We start from the raw sequence: 17,988 nt of genomic DNA, 5'->3' as shown, positions 1-17,988 counted from the left end.
CATTCCACACTACAAAATAAGTATTTATTATTTATACTGAATAACAAAATTAATTAAATATCAGATTCAAGCTGATATTGGATTAATATCGGTATCGGCCGATACGCAAGGCTGCAATATTGGAAATGAAAAAGTTGTATTGGGACATCCCGAATTTTAATAGAAACCTGGTTTCAGAACTTTCAGAATAATCTCACAAAGCCGTTATGGAGAGAAAAGATTGATCAGTTTTACTTCCTGAAGCTAGTGTCAAGAAATGCTGCAGCCCCATATACAGTATAATGTTTCTGTACATAACATTTCCTTTGATTATGTTGAAGTATCTGGTATATAATCACTTACTCACATGTGATTATCTTTGATTTCCATATAATCTATGAATGGTTACACTGACTATAACATGCAGGGATTATGATACTGTTGAAGTGGAGATCAAAAATGTTATTTTAAAATCGGAATAAAACCAAACTGCTGCATAATGATAAATTAAAAAAAAAACAATATACTGTACAAACGTATATATATATATAAATGTTTCATTCTTGTCTTGTTTCACTTTCTGTCAGTGAAAACAAAAGGATTTCATTCTCATTCAGTGACTGGAGAATGAGACACGCAATGGAGGATGGTAAGAAGATCACATGTTCATCTCTGTATTGAATGTAGTGCGTGTGAGTGACCGTTATTGGCAGCATTCAATTTTGATTGTCACACAAAAAGTTCAGACGTAATTACAAATGTAGGTCTGAATCCTGTCCGGGGGAATAATTGAATTGAATTCAATCCAATAAGAGAAACGTACCACTATAACTGCAGGATCAGGCTTTCTCTGCACTGTTAATCCTGTGGGTCTGTCTTTTTGACTTTCTGTTGGGACACACATTTAGTCTTAAAGCATCTGTTGTGATCCTTCTGGAAGGAATCCACCATATTTAAACACAGTAAAACATCTGTATCTCTTGATTATTCAGTGGGAGCTTTTTTCACTTTGACATATTTTTAATCATCAACAGTGTTTAAAAGCTGGAGCGGAGTTTACATGTTTTCCCAGAGAGAAATGGGTTTATTCTGGGTACCACAGGTTCCTCCTATATATTTATATTTAAAGAATGATGGATGGGTGGTTGGATAGATGGATGGATGGATGGATGGATGAATGGATGGATGGATGGATGGATGGATGAGTGGATGGATGGATGGGTGGACGGATGGATGGATGGATGGATGGATGAGTGGATGGATGGATGGATGGATGGATGGATGAGTGGATGGATGGATGGATGGATGGATGGATGGATGGATGGATGGATGGATGGATGGATGGATGGATGGATGGATGAGTGGATGGATGGAAGAGAGGGTGGAAGGGTGGATGGGTGGATGGACGGATGGATGGGTAGATGGATGGAAGAGAGGATGGATGGGTGGATCAATGGATGGATGAGTGGATGGATGGATGGATGGATGGATGAGTGGATGGATGGATGGAGGGGATGGATCAGTGGATGGATGGATGAATGGATGGATGGATGGGTGGGTGGATGGATGGATGGATGAATGAGTGGATGGATGGATCGGTGGGTGGATGGATGGATGGATGGATGGGTGGGTGGATGGATGGAACAATAAAATCACGATGTGCCATTGTGCACAGAATAGCAGCCACACTTCTGTCAGACTGTAGCTACTGACCTAGTTTACCTTCACCAGTTGCTCTGCTGTGTGACTGAATTAAAGAGTACTTTAAGAAAAAAATATTTTGAAAATTCTGTGTGAAAAAGATTCTGTTCGGTTATTTTGATGAAGTTTACTTTTTTGGTTAATTTCTACCTACTTTTGATGAATTAAAATGCATTGAAAAAGGCTTTAGTTAGAAGACTTCCTGGATAAATGTTATTGTAGAACGTCACAAACATGTTGTTTAGGGCCATATGGGAAATTGGCCACTTCCAGTGCCCTATTATTTAGTGCTTTGTTCATTTTAATGCTTGTATTAATGTTGTGCATTCATCCAGTGCAATAATTGTTCAGCTTTGTCACAAAGGCAATGCAAAGTGTTTTATAAATACAGATAAGAATCATGGGGATTAGATTAGTCTTTTTAACAGCTAGATTGCAAACAAGAGGTTTGCTTTTACTACATATGTTTGCAATTTATTTTGCATTTGAACCCTAACATATACAGAAAATAAATAAATAAAAAAAAAATATGGAAGATGTGGATTAGGGGTGTGTATTGCCTGGCATCTGGTGATACCATTCGTATCCCGATACACAGGGCACGATACGATGCGCTACAATACATCCCAATATTAAAGTATGAGGCGAATATTGCGATTTTTTTTTTATATATATGACTTACTAATCTGTAAATTTGTACACCTCCATGAGAACATTATGTATGAAATATATTTTAATGGCATATTTTACTCTTAAAACATTGGCTTTAACATGCCATGTGCCAACAACTTAAAATAAAAAAATAACGTACAATCTGCCTGTGGCTTTGAAACCAACTTTGACTTTAGTGCAACTTAACTGAGGTACTGTATATGCCTAAAACAATAAATAAATGCAGAAAGTTAGTACTTTCTTTTTAGATTTTATTTATAAAAACACAAGCTGGTCAACTTGCCCAGGTTTCAGCACTTCTTTGTGCAGTTATCATGTCTCCTGCAGTGGAAAAGACTTTCCTGGTTAAATAAAGGCTAAAAAATTAAATAAAAAAAAAATTGATATGGATGAATTTCTAATCGATCCCAGAATCGCCCAATGTAATATCGCGATATATTGCCGAATTGATTTTTATCAACACCCCTGATGAGGATCATTAATTGTAAGAATTAAAGCATAGAAAGTGTTTGGATGATGTCATGGTTTCCTTTCGGGGGTTGTATTGTTTTCATCACCATTAAAGTAGAATGTTTTCTATTTTTTAAAATAGACACATACATATTATCAATAAGAAAAGTCAGAAAAACCAGATACATGAGCAAACCCGATCTTTGGTAGCAGATATTGACATGAAGCTGGTTTGACCTGCTGACTGTTCTCTATGGCAGGCATCAGCGAGGTGCTGTCCAGTGTGGTGGAGGACGTCGGCAAGGCTTTAAACAGAGACATGAGTGGGGCTCAAGTTATTCAGCAACTGCTGAGTGCACCGTGGCTGCACGCCTTGTTGAAGGTTGAAAGATAAACCAGCCCTCAGTCAAAAAAAAAAAATATTTTCACTACATTAGGCTAACATGGATTTTTTCTATTTGCAGATTTATGAGTGTCTGTTACAGTTTCAGAGGCTGAAACCAAGTCCATTTCTTCCATTTGCATCAGGGCTTTCATACGAGGTGCTCATACACACATATTGTGATGATTTATTGTGATTTATTAGGTTAAACGCATTGCTCAACTTCTGCTGTGCATATTAGTGCGTTGTAATTGTTTTTCTTTCAAGAAAACAAAGAGAATTCATACATTACTGTACCATTATTTTAAAGGTTTTTGACAAACTTTGTTCTTTGGATTGTTTCTCTTTCTTCAGATCTTTAATGCTATCCAAAATACTCACTGTCCTTCTCCTGAGGCGATGGAGCTCCTCAGCCTCCTCAGCTCACCACACATACAGGTCCAGTTCCTCACACGCACTGCATCATTGTTGGATTAAAAAAAAAAAATGAAAACAATTGTACTTTTGTCTCTCCATCGGCCAGGCTCTTCTATCATCACATGACAGTGTGGCTCAGTCAGACTATGGACCGATTTTACCTCCTTTACCTGAGGACTTACCTGAGGACGAGGAGGCCATGAGGATCGTTTGTCTTGTAAAGAACAATCAGCCGCTGGTGAGACCCGGATATATATATATATAGTGTTTAAAATGCAAATTAGCACCAGAATTATTCACAATCTCTCAATCGAAGATTAGACTCTCAATGGGACTATTTTTATAGATAAGGGCTATAAATAGGCAGACTTTATAGACTTTATTATCAATACTTTTTCTATTAACTGCATACAGTATATCAGTCAGTGGTTCACAAACATTTCCCAATCCAGTACCCCTTCACATCTTTAACCTGAAGCTATGTACCCCAACTCCTGCACACTTGAAAAACATTATATCATATGCAATATAGAACCACAGTGTGTCCCTGAATTTTACCTAACCTGTTGAGGAATAATACATATTATTATTATTATTATTATTATTATTATTATTATTATTATTATTATTATTATTATTATTATTAATAATAATAATAATAATAATAATTCATTTATTTCTAAGCGCTTTTAAAAAAACTCAGTTAAAACAATTACACACAAGTACAAAAAAATTTACATCAAAGGTTGTAATAATAATAATAATTATAATAATAATAATTAATTATATTATCAATAATAACTAGAATAATTGCATTTCCTGAAGAAAATGCAAGTGAGGATGTAGGTGCTGGCCTGAATCATCCTGCCTTAGCTTAGCTTTAGCTCGCATTAACATTAGCAATGGCAAAAACCTAGCATTAGCATTGACCTAGCATTAGCTTCAACCTAGCATTAGCATTCAGCTAGCATTAGCATTAGCCTAACATTAGCATTCACTTTAACCTAGCATTAGCATTAGCTCCTCTATTTATATTCTTGTCTCTAATGTTGTCACAGTGTTTTTAATTTTCATTCACGTACCCCTTATGACAATTTGCGTACCCCTGGGCGTACCCGTACCCCACTTTGGGAACCTAGGCAGTATTTGAAGGGACTGATTTTCATCAAAGGTATTACAATGTTGGCAGTGAAGTATTTTGCACAGCGCACCCAAAGAACTCATACCACACAACTGTCTAAAACAATTAATCTAGATGATGTATTATCTTGACTCTCAACAAATGTCTCAACTTTGTGGTAAAAAACTGATTTTCAGACAGAAGTTTTCAGGTTTTTCTTTATTAAAGTTTACAATTTTTCAAATAAATTATTTAAATAAAATCCAAATGCTCTGCTGAAACTGAAAATCTCAATTGTTGAAATTCGTTGAAAAATGAGGGAATACTTATAGTACAACACATTGTAAACATCAATAATAAAATATTGTATTGATAAAGTATTTGTATATCAAGATTGAGAGTGCTGTGTATTCTCATTATTTAGTGTCATGAAGCCAACGGGGAGTTCCATAATCATTTTCATATAAAACATTGACATTTCCTTTTATGATTGACCCATCATTATTGTTTGCATTTTAGAACATGTTTTATTTGTTTAGTGACTTGTGTCTTACCTTAAGCTAGCTTTAATAAACCTCTAGTAACACAATCTACTTTACTACTGTTAAGTCATTTTTTCCCATTCACAAAGAGTGGAGGAGAACGCAGAGGGAGTGTAGGAGCAGATGGAATAGGAAGGATTCGCAGTCGCTGGAGCAGCCTGCGCCGCCTCACGTTAGAGCGCCTCATCCCTGCGAGGAGGGCGTGGTCAGGGGAGGAGCTCACAGGCGGTGAAAGTGAAGCCAGGCTCCTGCCTCTGCCTAGAGGTGGGCGCCAAGGCTCCTTCTTGCCTCACTATCAGTCAACAGCAAGTTGCCACGCGTGTCTGCAAAGTCCTGAACTGTGGGAGAAAGGGCTTCACCGATCAGCTCCGTCTGTGTTTAGTCCTGCCACCTGCACTGGTAAGAGGAGGAAGGAGGAGGAAGAGGAGCAAAAAGGCACCACCATCATCTTCACCCATTCCATTACTTTTATCATACCATTATTATCAGAAGGAAAAGGAATCAAAGAAAAAAGTCAATTCATCTCTCCCCCCTGGTGTCTTTGTATATACATCTTCTCATTAATCCAACCTTTTGGAATTGAATAAGACAGACAGTCCATTTGCCATCTGCCCTTTGCCTCACAAACATTGTTAATCCATGTGCCATCAAATGGCTGTACTCACACATTTCAGGCAATGCCAGTGGATTATGGCCCCCTCTGACCAGAGATAAAACACAGTGAAATACAACTCTGTATTATCTTTTACCCATGGACAGACCACAGAGTTACAGTATAGAGGTGCAAAAACCAAGGCCATGTGTACAGTTTAATCTGTAAAGAAAGAATTTGGTAGGAGATAAGCGGTTTTACAATTCCTAATATGCCATTTATGTTTGTAAACCTAAAATGCCTAAAAGTAATTGAAAAGGATTAGGCTTGCTGATCATCTTCTTGTTGGATTTTTTAGTGGAAGAAACTTCTCTATGCCTGGAACCAGGGTTTAATTTCAGGTGATGTGTAAACCTTACCTCGTCCTGAACCCACTTAAACTGTTAGTTTTACCCTTAGGCAGAAAAAACAAATTTCCACCTCAAAAATAGGAGAAAATTATGTTCCCGTTGACTTGAGAAACTGTTCCGTGTGCACCTTTTTTTTATCTACACACGTTACTCTCCAGAGGTCTCTGCGTGGCCCTGGTTCAAGGGGTAAAAGCAGCCAAGTGTGAGCACAGCCAGCATTGCTTTGTTACAATGGGGTTTCACATGAAGACTAACTTGGGTTTTTGACTCCCATTTTAGATGATTCACTTTCAGAGAAACCCAAGCTCATCAGGAAAGAAGCTACTTCTTCCTGGCGCAACAGCGACTATGCATACCCTCCTCCTCCGGTTCCAGCCTATGGGTTCAGCCTTCCCAACTCCCCAGTTTTGTACAAGAAAGGTGTCACAGCGGGACACTCAAAAAACATTCTTACACCAGGCAGGAATACCTCTTGTCGTGACTCAAAACCTCATAAACATAACTCAGTGTCTTTAAACCCAGTAACACTGAAATCCACCCGTCAACAAGGGGTCAGCACAATACCTGACCCAGCCAGGAAGCATACGTTTGAAACCAGACTTTCTCTGGAAGAGGTTTCACATCAGTCGTTTAAAGACTACAGCTCATTATCTTCTCATTACAATCGACATCAAAGCGAGTCGTGGCCACAGCCACCAAACCATCGCCAACTGTCTGAGCTTACCGACCAGTGCAGCACAGACGACCACCGATCCCCCGTTCACACAGCTGCTGGCAGCAGTCAGGAAGTTTGCGATCTTAGCCAGAAGATGGTGGTGATGTCAGAGATGATGACCGACAGAGTGGAGGAGAATGCCCAAGCACTCAACTTGCTCACTGAGGTGGTCAACAAGCTCCAGGGCTTGATTGTGGTAAAAAAATGCCAGGAGAAATCATCTCCTTTCCAAAACAAAAAGCGGAACCCTCCCCCACCTCCTCCAAGGGTTTCATCGGTATCACCCAAAGTTGTTCGCAAGCCACCCACACCATACCCCCGAAACCTCTCTCCCTCTTCTTCTTCTTCCTCCTCTTCTTCAACCACATCCATCAGTTCTTTCACAAGTGGCTTTGCAACACAGAGGAACCCAAAGCAAGTCAATGGAAAATCTAAAATGAACCTGGGAACCCAAAGACTGGGAAGCAAAGGGAATAATGGACAGGTCAGATTCAACAATGGGACAGTTTCAAAAGCTCCTCTGGAGGACCAACAAGACTGCAAAAGCCGAGGATGCCTAAAAACTAAGAAAAAGAAGAAGAAAAACCAGTAGTTTATCTGGAAAACATCTTTTATTTCAGGCTTTTATTTTGTCATTTCTCAGTCCACATGTAGTTTTCTTTCTTAGAACCAAAGGTACACCTGGTTCTATTAGAATTTTTCTTTTAAATGATTAAAAATGTACATTTATGAAGAACAAATGCATTCGGATGACTTTTTCTATACCGAGATTACACCTTAGAGGGGAAAACAATTTTTAAGGTAATATTCTATTAAGTTATTTCTTCATTCTCATGTCAGGGAATTCCCTAAATGTTCATCATCACTCTTACTTTTTATTCCCCTTCGTAAATGATTTTTCAAAGATGTATTGATATTATATTGTTGTTTGCATCATCTTAAGGGCTGTAGGGTTGGTGGTCTTCTGTTTATACTTAATAATGCTTTCCATGTTGTTTTTCACCAATAGCACGAAACCTCTAATTTTTCATTTACCATTCTCATTGATCTATTTACTACTGTAAATAGCCATTGGTGTAAGTGGTCTGATACTTAAAGGGATTTCAGTGTGCTCTAACTTGTCTTTGGGCCTTCTGTCAGGGGGCGACTATAAAGAAGATCGAAGGAACTGGAGAAATTTACATCGCTAGAGTGATTCACGGTGGATTGGCTGAACGAAGCGGTGAGGTTAAACTCCCAAACTCCAAGTGTAAAAGAGGTGGGGGAAAATGTAAAAAAATTGGATTTTGATGCGATGTTTGTCCCAGGACTGCTGCATCCTGGGGATCTGTTGGTGGAGGTGAATGGGAACTCGGTGGAGGGCCTGGAGCCAGAGCAGGTCATTCAGATACTGGTGGGTCAAGAAAAGGAACAGAAAATCAATGAAGCATTTAAGGAAATTGGGAGTTTTAATCTTTTTAGACAATATAATACAACCAAAACTAAAATCATTGCTGTTGCAATGAGTTTAAATTGTGAGGTAAATTTGTCTCACATATGCGTATGTTTTGGCAGTAAATGTCTACTGTTTCAATCAAAAGATGGAAAAGTTTTCAAGTAAAGCATTTGTTGTGGGATTTTTCCACCAGATTAATTCCCAGGGGACCATCTTATTCAAAGTGATCCCAAATGCAGCGAGGACCAGAATCAGCCAGAAGCCGGTAAGACAAAACTACCGTACTTAATCATTAAATTATCAATGTCATAAAACAAATAAATCATCAAGCCTAAGCTGTTGTTCACTATCTTGTCATGATTGAATGTGGAGTTATTTGCAAAGATGGAAGAAGAAGGCAGGAGAAGCATTCAAAATACCAGTCCAATGCTTTTTTTTTTTTTTTTTTTTTTTCAATTAATAAATGATAATCACATTAACAATATATACAAACTGATTAAAACAATACCTAAAATGGACAATCAAAAATTAACAGAAAATAAAAACTAAAACCAAAATAATTCAGAGGTCACTCAAAAGATATATTTCTCATAATTTGGGACATTTGAACAGAAACGTTAAAATATCTTTTTAAATATTTACAATATTGAAAAAAAAATAAATAATAATTTTTATCGTGTACAGCGTTTTGGTAAATTTTGGTTGTTGTAAAGCGCTTTAGAAATAAAACTCAATTTTATTTGAAGTTGATTTGATTGAATAAATTAAAAAAAAGCCAAAAACTTGACCTTTATCCTTTGTTTTCAAACCAATCTTAATGCAACCAAACTCAAGAGATGGAAAACCAGAATCCTGACCCAAAGTCAGATCCTGCAATGAAATCCAAAGTCTTTGTGTGCTCACAAGTAAAAAAAAAAAGAAAGAACATTTACTCAATTCAATATTAAACTTTTGATGGTAAATATTGACTCAATAAATGTTGCCGCATAATATGATTCCCTACTTATAAAATATAGTTATAAAACGTAATGAACAAAATTGATAATTAACATGAATTGAACTGCTGCTTACTCACCTTGATTAGTTCAAATCAATCTTCCAACAGCTCAATATTAATAGCAGAGTTGGGCAACATTTATCACAGTGGGGACCATAAAACTGTGATTGTCTGATCCGAAGGCCACATCAACATTGAAAAAAAAAACCAAAGAGTTTCATTTTTGTTGACTTTTTGTGTGGTTTTGTAAGATTTTAATCACTTTATGTCTTTTTTAAGACATTTTGTGTATAAGCCTTTTCACACTCCCAGAAATTTTGCTCCCGTTAAATTCTCGGCATGAGGTCAAAGGTTAAGAGAGAGAAACTGGCAATGGCTGACGGTGTAGGCAGCGAGTCTGACAGAGATCTAGATTATTATTTCCGTTGGAGCGTTGATTTCATGACAGATTTTTTTGAGGCAACGTGGTATCGTTGTCCATGGTAGAAATGCAGTGGTAGCATCCAAAGCTCATGCTGCACACGAGCTGAAAATTCAGGTTTTTCTTGGCTTTTCAGTAATCAGCTTGTCCCATCGGTAATAATATTTTAATTTTACATCAACATCATATACAGTAGTTGTGCATGATTATCACTTGGTTGTTGCTCTCTCAGGTGTATATGCGGGCTATGGTGGACTACTGCCCCCTACAGGACTCCTCCATACCGTGTCCAGATGCAGGAACGGCCTTCTGCAGAGGAGACCTCCTGGAGGTGTTAGACCAGTCGGACAGTTACTGGTGGCAGGCCAGAAAGCTTCCCTGTGAGGAGTCCACCTGTGCTGGGTTGATTCCCTCCGCAGGGTCCCTCAGAAGGTGGCACACCCTTACACAGCCTGTACTTCTACGGTCCCCACTAGAGGGAGACATTACAGTGTCAACCCAGAAAGGCCTTCAAAAGCAATGAATGACTTTAAAACAGATTTAATTTACATTTATAAAATTAATTAACAGTGTAGCTTTTACTCTGTATTCATATATACTTAAATTTTAACTTGATTCATGTCTCAAAGGACAATTAATGTCCTTTGAGAAGGTGATTTTAAAAAGATTATTATTATTATTTAAAACTTTATATATTATTACATCACAAACATTGGGCAAAGACACTGATCAAATACACATTTTAAAATGATTGCCATTTTATTTAATTTCGAGTCCACTTTGTATTTTTGCTCTTTTTTCTTATAGTAAACAGAGAGAACATTGGTGGCATCAGCCCTTACAGGGTCACACCTGCATCAGACCATGTAAGCTTTCACCATCATCGTCATCCATTTTTTTTTTTTTTTTTTTTTTGGGCCCCCCACCCCAGGCTGCTCCTCTGTTGCAAAGACCAGAGTCACACCAGTGCGGCAACCTGAGAGGCCCTCACCTTGAATGTTTTTTATGGGGGGGTCCAGGTCAGCTGGCTCCTTCCTCCTCTGTTGTGGGTGGGAGGTCATTGGGTATCTCCCCTCACGGTTTGACCTCACATTGCCCTCAATCCCATCATCATCAGCATTGGTTTTATAATGTAAAAGCATATTAATATCCAAACATGGGGATCAAACAGGCTTTTAATTAATGGAGAAGTTGGCGCAAGATGTCATTTTTAACTTTTTTTTTCTAACAAAGGTTTTACAAATATAAAATACTATCAATCGCTATTATTATTTTTTTTCTGTGTTTCCTCTTTCTAATCGTCTTTTAACTGTCACTTCTCTGTGCAAACATGATAATAAACTCTATGTTATCTTCCTGAAATAACAAATACACTTTGCAGAGAATCCTTTTTTGTGATTTTCACAATGGGTTTTTATATGGGAGGTCACGGAGCAGACATCTTTGCATTGAAGTGTGAAATTATTTCTTTAACACCTTTTTCCTTTTTTTCTTCTAGTGATTCTGGCTGATAATGGTGTGTGGGACACTTATTACTGTTCAGTTATTTGAATAATTACCTACTCTGTCACTGTTGCCCAAACCCTTCTGTTACGTCAATGTCATCTATTACTGTAGTTAGTCGCTGAACCTGAAATTAGATTAATTAAAAACACATTTCTGTAGCTTTTTTCCCCTAGTAGTTTATTTCTGATGTGTGATTTGTAAAAGACTTTTTTTTGCATACATTTCAGACGACGGCCCAATGCATGCTGATGAAAATCATACCACAGTCGGTAAATAAGCGACACACTAAAGAGAAAATACCAGACTAAATGTTTTTAGGAATTGTCATCCAGCTCTACATGATAATTAAAAGATTTTTTTTTTTTGCAGACCAGAAAGAAATAATCTCTGGTAGGTAAGTCTGTTTTAAATTCATCCACAAAGATGACTCTACAAAAACAATATTGGAACAATATTTGTACTCAAGCAAACAGAAAAACAATCAAACAAGATTTTCACACTTTAAGACAGTGAAATCATTCTTTGAAATGTTTGAAGTGATTCTACTGTAATTTACGTTATTGTCTTTTATTGTATTATTGTCCATTGAAAGGTCTCTTGTTTTAACATAAAATGAAATATATCTTTTTCTCTCTTTAGATGAGGCTGACACAGATTTTTTCAATGGGATGTACTTGGGTAAGACACATTTATTCATTGACTGCTATGATGTATATAATAGTAGGGCTGTAAATCCTTACCACTCTCATAGTATAGTGAAGCATCATGATCAGTATCCACTTTGGATAATAGGGCTCTAAATGGTCTTTAAAGGGGACATATCATGCTAAATCCACTTTTTTAGCACTTAAATGCATTTTGATGTATATTTGTTTGTTTAGAAGTACAGAAAAGTTCAAATTAATCTCTTCAGGTGCTCCGTTGATATCTTTATATTCTGTTTTGGTCATATTTTTCAATTTGTTTCGATTTTTCGATTCTCTATTACGTTTTTTGAACAATAACGTCAACGGAACTGCCAAATTAGGACATCGACTCCAGGCCCAACACTTCGAGCAATCTGCCATTTTTATTTCTCGCTTTTATTTTGTAGTCCAAGCTTCAGGATGCAGAAGTTATGAGAGGATAAGTCAAAATGTTTGGTTGTTGGATGTAGTAACCCACACACTTCATTACACCGTCTCCCAGCATCAGAACCTTTTCAAAGTGCCTGGTTGAGTTTTATTTTTCACGGAAATGTACCCACATCTGTGGGTAAGGTCATTTTTGTGTGCGCGAAGCACTTCAAGGATGACTGCTTCTGGAACCTCCGCCAGTATAAAGAAGGATTTGCCGAAAGACTTTGTCTGATTGAGGGTTCAATTCCCTCTATCTTTGGAGACGACGAACAGAGCACTTCGGTAAGCTGTAAATAACGCTAAAAAGTGTGATAAGACGTCCCTGTCATTGTTTTTTTAGCATTAGCAGTTGCACCGTCTTCATATGTTAGCGCTGTGTGCTCGTTTCAGATCCTTGATGATATGGCCTACGTGATTTAATTTAAGTCTAAAGTTTTCATTAGTCATTTCATTTTGCCGTTTTTGTCTCCGAAAAGACTTTTAAAATGCATTTTGTGACGTTAGCTTGGCGCTAGCGTTAGCTCGGTGCTTGTGTTAGCTCACTTGTTAGGGTTCTGCAGGTTCATCATCTTCATTTTCATCTCGCTCCTCTGGGTCAGACTCTGGCTGGAACATGTAAGGCTGGATGGACAAGTATTCCGTTGTTGACATTTTGTAAATAACCTCTGAATAAAAAGTTTATGCGCCGCTACATAGCCGTATCTCTTCTATCAAACTACAAAAATGGCCGAGCAGGGTGGAGTTGAACCGAGTGTCACCTGAAGAGGGGGCGGGGTATGGAGTGTCTCATTTGCATTTAAAGAGACCGCACCAAAACGAGTTGCTCTCAGAAGCACATCAGAAAAGGGGTAGAAAAGGAGCCTGTGGAGCTATAATAATGAGGAATTCAGACCCAAGCAGTGCAGTTCCGCTTTATATAGACCACAACTGTATGATTTATATCTAAAAAGGAAGGATTTAAAACCATGATATGTCCCCTTTAAGATATATTTGGAGCTTGATCATAAATAACTTTGTATGACAATAGAAGGCTTTTAAATTATATTGTAGATTTTACAGTAAGCCAGGGAAGCCTTCATTGAGGGCATTCTGGATAAACTGGAGAACTTTGAGTTTTTGCTACATCCCGGCAGTAAAGAGTTACAATAATCTCGTCTAGATGTAACAAATGCATGAATCAGCATCATTCTGAGCCAAGATGTTCCTGATTATAGAGATATTACGAAGGTTTAAGAATGCTGTCGTTGAGATTTGCCTAATATCAGCGTTACAGGATAATTCTGTATCAAAGATAACAGATATTTTTTTCACTCTGGTACTGGGTGCCACAGTGATATCACTCAAATCTACTATTTGCTCTGATAATTTGTGCTTGGGGCGTTTTGGGCCAAATAAAGTAGCTTTTGTTTTGTCCTGGTTAAGAAGGAGACGTTACAGTTCATCTAGGATAGGATGCAATGTCTTTAAAACAGGCCTGGAGTTTCAATTACTGATGAGTTTCATCTGATTTCCTAAATAAATAGAGCTGTGTATCATCTGCATAACAGTGAGAATTTACATTATGCTTCATGTTAATGTTACCCAGTGGAAGGATATACAATGTAAAGAGTATTATTGTTACTAAACCTGAACCTTGTGGAACTCCATGATTAATGAGTGTCCAATAGGAGAGATTAGGCTAAGAGGAGATCATTGGTACATTTATTAGAGCAGTCTCTGTGCTATGAAGGACTCTAATACCAGACTGAAAGCTCTCATAAAAACTGTTCCTGTGTAGATGTCACAGTCGACTTGCAGTTATTATTTTTTTTTTTCAAGAATTTTGAAAACAAAAGGAAGGTTGAATGTTGGTCTGTCAGTGAATGAAGAGTAGGCTTTTTTAAGAGGTTTTGTTACAGCTGTCTTTACGCCTGCGACACAGAATTTGTTACTAAGGATGTGTTGATCCAATTAAACACATCTATGCTAGTCAGAGGAAAACCAATTTAACAGTGATGTTGGGATTGGGTCTGAAAGGCAGATTGTTGGTTTAGAAGGATTTACTGTTGAAGTCAGCTCAGATAGACCAAAGGGACTGAAACAGTGTAGATAAAATTAAATACAACTCAAATGTAGACCATTTGGGTATATTGTGTTAGTCTCTAGCAGACCACCATATGTAGTTTTCTGTTCTTCCTTATCTGTTACTTACTTTAAAACGCTGGCACATTATACAGTTTATTCATACTCTGGCTGACTTTCTCTGAAACTGGAAATAAGTGCCATTATCGTAATAAAGACTATTAATCCATGTCTTATCCTTTCATCAGCTGGTTTCCGTCGGAGTTTTCGTCTGTGGAGAAGGACTTCCTACAGGAAGAGACGACAGTCCTGCACCACCTGCTCTCCCAACCGTAATGCCCTGTCTACTCCCTACGAGGAAGTAGTTTTGTACCAGCGCCTCCCGCAGGATATCCACCGCCTCATCATCCTCATCGGTGAGTTCACATGTATTGGAGAGCATGTCTGAGTTGGATCGAACTGTCTTAGCAATAAAATGAGAATAATTACAAATTTTGCAGCTTGTCATAATATGATTGGGAATTGGTGTATATACTGTATACTCCTGAATGTTCATCAGTATCATGGTTTTTATGTCATCTCATTGTATTTCCTTTCTTCCTGTGAACAGGTGCAACAGGAGTTGGTGTAAATGAACTCAGGAAAAGATTCATCAAGATGAACCCGGTGATCTTCCAGGCACCCGTCCCACGTATGAAACACCTCCACACTTGACTTCCAACATTACAAAGATTTGAGGTGACATGAGAATATTTCCTTCATTTCATATTAATTGGCGTTATTGTTGCTCTTCTCTAGACACGACTCGTCCAATCAGAGCTGGGGAGCAGTCAGGCCGAGAGTACCACTTTGTTTCCAAAGAGATTTTTGAATATATGGTCTGCAACCACAGGTAGAGCTACATTTACTTTTGGCTTTTTACCTTTTAGTTATCACTAAACAGGCTGAGAGCTGCCATAATGTATGATGTTGGAGCTGACTGAACAGCATCTGAGAAAATGATCAATTCAGAGTGATTTCAAATATATTAGTCAGAGGAAGAGGGAAAGCACAGATGAGGTTTCTGAATGAAGAGAATTAGGAGATAAAGATGATCGGTGTTAGCTTTGATGATGCAAAAGATAGAATAAAAGACAAAAAAGAGAGTAGCAAAGTATATCACATTTTGTTGCATATGAGGCAGTAAAGGGAGACCCGCACAGCATTAAAACATAATGTTGATAATAACACTTAACAGTCAAAGTTTCTTTAAGTAATTTATTTTCTGCAGTTTGAGTCTGGACTCAGGAGTGCTTTGGTATTTATACATTGTTAAGATAAAATGTCCACTTCCTGTCACTGGTCCGAATGCAATGGATGATAATGTAAAGTTATGTTTGTCACTATGTGGTCAGAATCCCTTAAATGTCTTGTACAATATGTTTTTTTTTTTTTTTTTTGTTAATAATTGTTCTTGGTTTCTAATGTTAAATGTGTACCTGGTAAAAAAAAAAAAAAAAAGAAGAAGCTATCAACTGTATAACTTCAATGTACACCTACTTGTTCAAAAAAAAGTATAATTTTTAACAAAATTGTACTTTTGCTGATTTTCAAATACATTTTTAGCTCACGAGAATAGTATTAATATTAGATTAGCGTCACATGCTTGTGTAGCTACAGTGGATCTAAGATTTACTGCTGACATTCAAAACACTTTTAGTCATACAGTAAATGTGTGTGTATGTGTGTGTGTGCGTGCGTGTGTTTAGGTTTGTGGAATATGGCGAGTATAAAGGCCAGCTGTATGGGACGAGCACTGACGCCATTGATGACATTCTCAAACAAGGACGCATGTGCATTGTTGATGTTGAACCACATGTGAGTTTTATTTGTAAAGATCATCTGCCTCTTGTAGCTTCATTTTATCCATCCCATTATATTTGTTGTCTTCTCTTGTATTTAAAAAAAAAAAAAAACCCTCACTTTTGTGCTCATGTTATTTGTGTCCCAGAGTATCCAGAGTTTGCGAACAAAGAAGCTAAAACCTTATGTTGTATTCATCAAACCGCCGAGCCCAGAGAGACTCAGACAAACACGGAGAGATGCTCAAATCACCAGCAGCTACACGCTCAACAGGACGTTTACAGTGAGTAGACAGAAAAATATGTCATTTATTGTTATTGATGTCTGTGTAATAACAATTTAACCGGGAATCTGATAAAAGTGAAATAACTAAAATTTAAATGCATGCTTCTACGTCTGAATTTACCTGGACATGTACTCTTTTCATGACTTGTTGGGACCGTCCGGCCAGATTTTACAAACTCATCAAAATGTCTGGGTTTCCCAGGGTCCCTGAACACATTTAGGGTAACACGTTAATTTAAATGACTGTAACTCAGCTAATATTTGGGCTATCGGAGTAATTCCAGCAGTTTCTGAAAGCTAATGAGTTGCTCTTTACAGCCAATATAATGTCATTACTATATAATTGTACTCACACTTAATGGAATCATTAAAGATGCCGCATTGTTTTGACAAAATCGTCACACACAGGGATTAGAGAGAGTCTAGAGAGAGATGGATGGAGTGAAAGAGACCAAATACTGGTGGGTTTTTATTAGAAAAATATCAGCAGGAGCATCCTCCTGGATGATAAAACCTCCATGGAGATTCATAGAGGGGCTTGAAAACTAAAGAGCCACTGGTAGAAACTTAGAATGTAGGAAGTTAAGGTACATTTTCCATCACCTGGCCTACATCTCACTACCTTATCATCTCCCCGTCTCCACAGACAACAGACTGAATAAAGCTCGGGGTCAGCATGGGACCATGTGATGCAAACGTTCAGTTATTTATTGAAGTGTATATTAATGATTATTTACTCATCTTTTTCATGATTTTTTTTTTTCTTTCTTGGAGAAGATGTTTCTCATTGTTTCAATTATTGAAAGATGTTAAGAAGGTAAACATTAGATTTTTCATGGACAGATTGTTATAACGCATAACAAAGGCGTCATTTTTTTCAAAGTCTTTGTTATGAAGAGAGAAATTGATTTTTACACCTTATGGACAATAACTTATTTATTTACTATAGTAGATTATGCCGTTACAAGGTAGATTCAAGAAAATGTTGAGTACTTGATGTGTGGCCCAAGTGTCCTCTTTATTGGAAGTCAAAATATGGTCACCCTACTAAAATCATATTCTTGATATTAAAAACAATTGATTAAAAAATGATGCGCTGATAGAATCGTCATGCATAAACTGACATTATTCCCTTTATGTTCTGACTGCCTGTGTAGGAGGAGGACTTTGTGGAGCTGGAGCATATGTCCAAGCTGATCGAAGTGAAATACAAGCAGTTCTTTGACAGAGTGTTGGTGAACGATGACCTGCAGGCTGCCTGCATGCAGCTCTGCTCTATCATTCAGCAGGCACAGAATCAACCACAGTGGGTGCCTGTTAGCTGGAGCCAAGCGGAGGAATAA

At 37.6% G+C, this 17,988-nt stretch overlaps 1 protein-coding gene across 1 annotated transcript; it reads left to right on the top strand.

Moving 5' to 3' along the window:
* The first annotated feature begins 606 nt into the window (after positions 1-606).
* On the top strand, positions 607-17,988 carry LOC114455149 (MAGUK p55 subfamily member 4-like). Its single transcript, XM_028436199.1, has 19 exons — positions 607-628; positions 3,063-3,184; positions 3,267-3,344; positions 3,539-3,622; positions 3,708-3,839; positions 8,121-8,202; positions 8,288-8,373; positions 8,609-8,680; positions 10,066-10,265; positions 10,641-10,699; positions 11,332-11,349; positions 11,567-11,608; positions 11,979-12,017; positions 14,767-14,934; positions 15,129-15,209; positions 15,317-15,410; positions 16,267-16,375; positions 16,509-16,643; positions 17,803-17,988. The coding sequence occupies exons 1-19, from the start codon at positions 607-609 to the stop codon at positions 17,986-17,988; spliced, it is 1,809 nt and encodes a 602-aa protein (XP_028292000.1).

Source organism: Gouania willdenowi, chromosome 21 (assembly GCF_900634775.1).
Source record: "Gouania willdenowi chromosome 21, fGouWil2.1, whole genome shotgun sequence".
NCBI classification, from domain to species: domain Eukaryota; kingdom Metazoa; phylum Chordata; class Actinopteri; order Blenniiformes; family Gobiesocidae; genus Gouania; species Gouania willdenowi.
This window is presented reverse-complemented; position numbering and strand designations above follow the sequence as displayed.

What these genes read in the sequence shown, in the direction of transcription:
- LOC114455149 (XM_028436199.1), top strand. Translation starts at nt 607, where the DNA reads ATGAGACACGCAATGGAGGATG. An exon ending in TCAGCTCACCACACATACAG is followed by an intron (nt 3,623 to 3,707) that starts GTCCAGTTCCTC and finishes TCCATCGGCCAG; the next exon opens with GCTCTTCTATCATCACATGA. An exon ending in CCGCCTCATCATCCTCATCG is followed by an intron (nt 14,935 to 15,128) that starts GTGAGTTCACAT and finishes TCCTGTGAACAG; the next exon opens with GTGCAACAGGAGTTGGTGTA.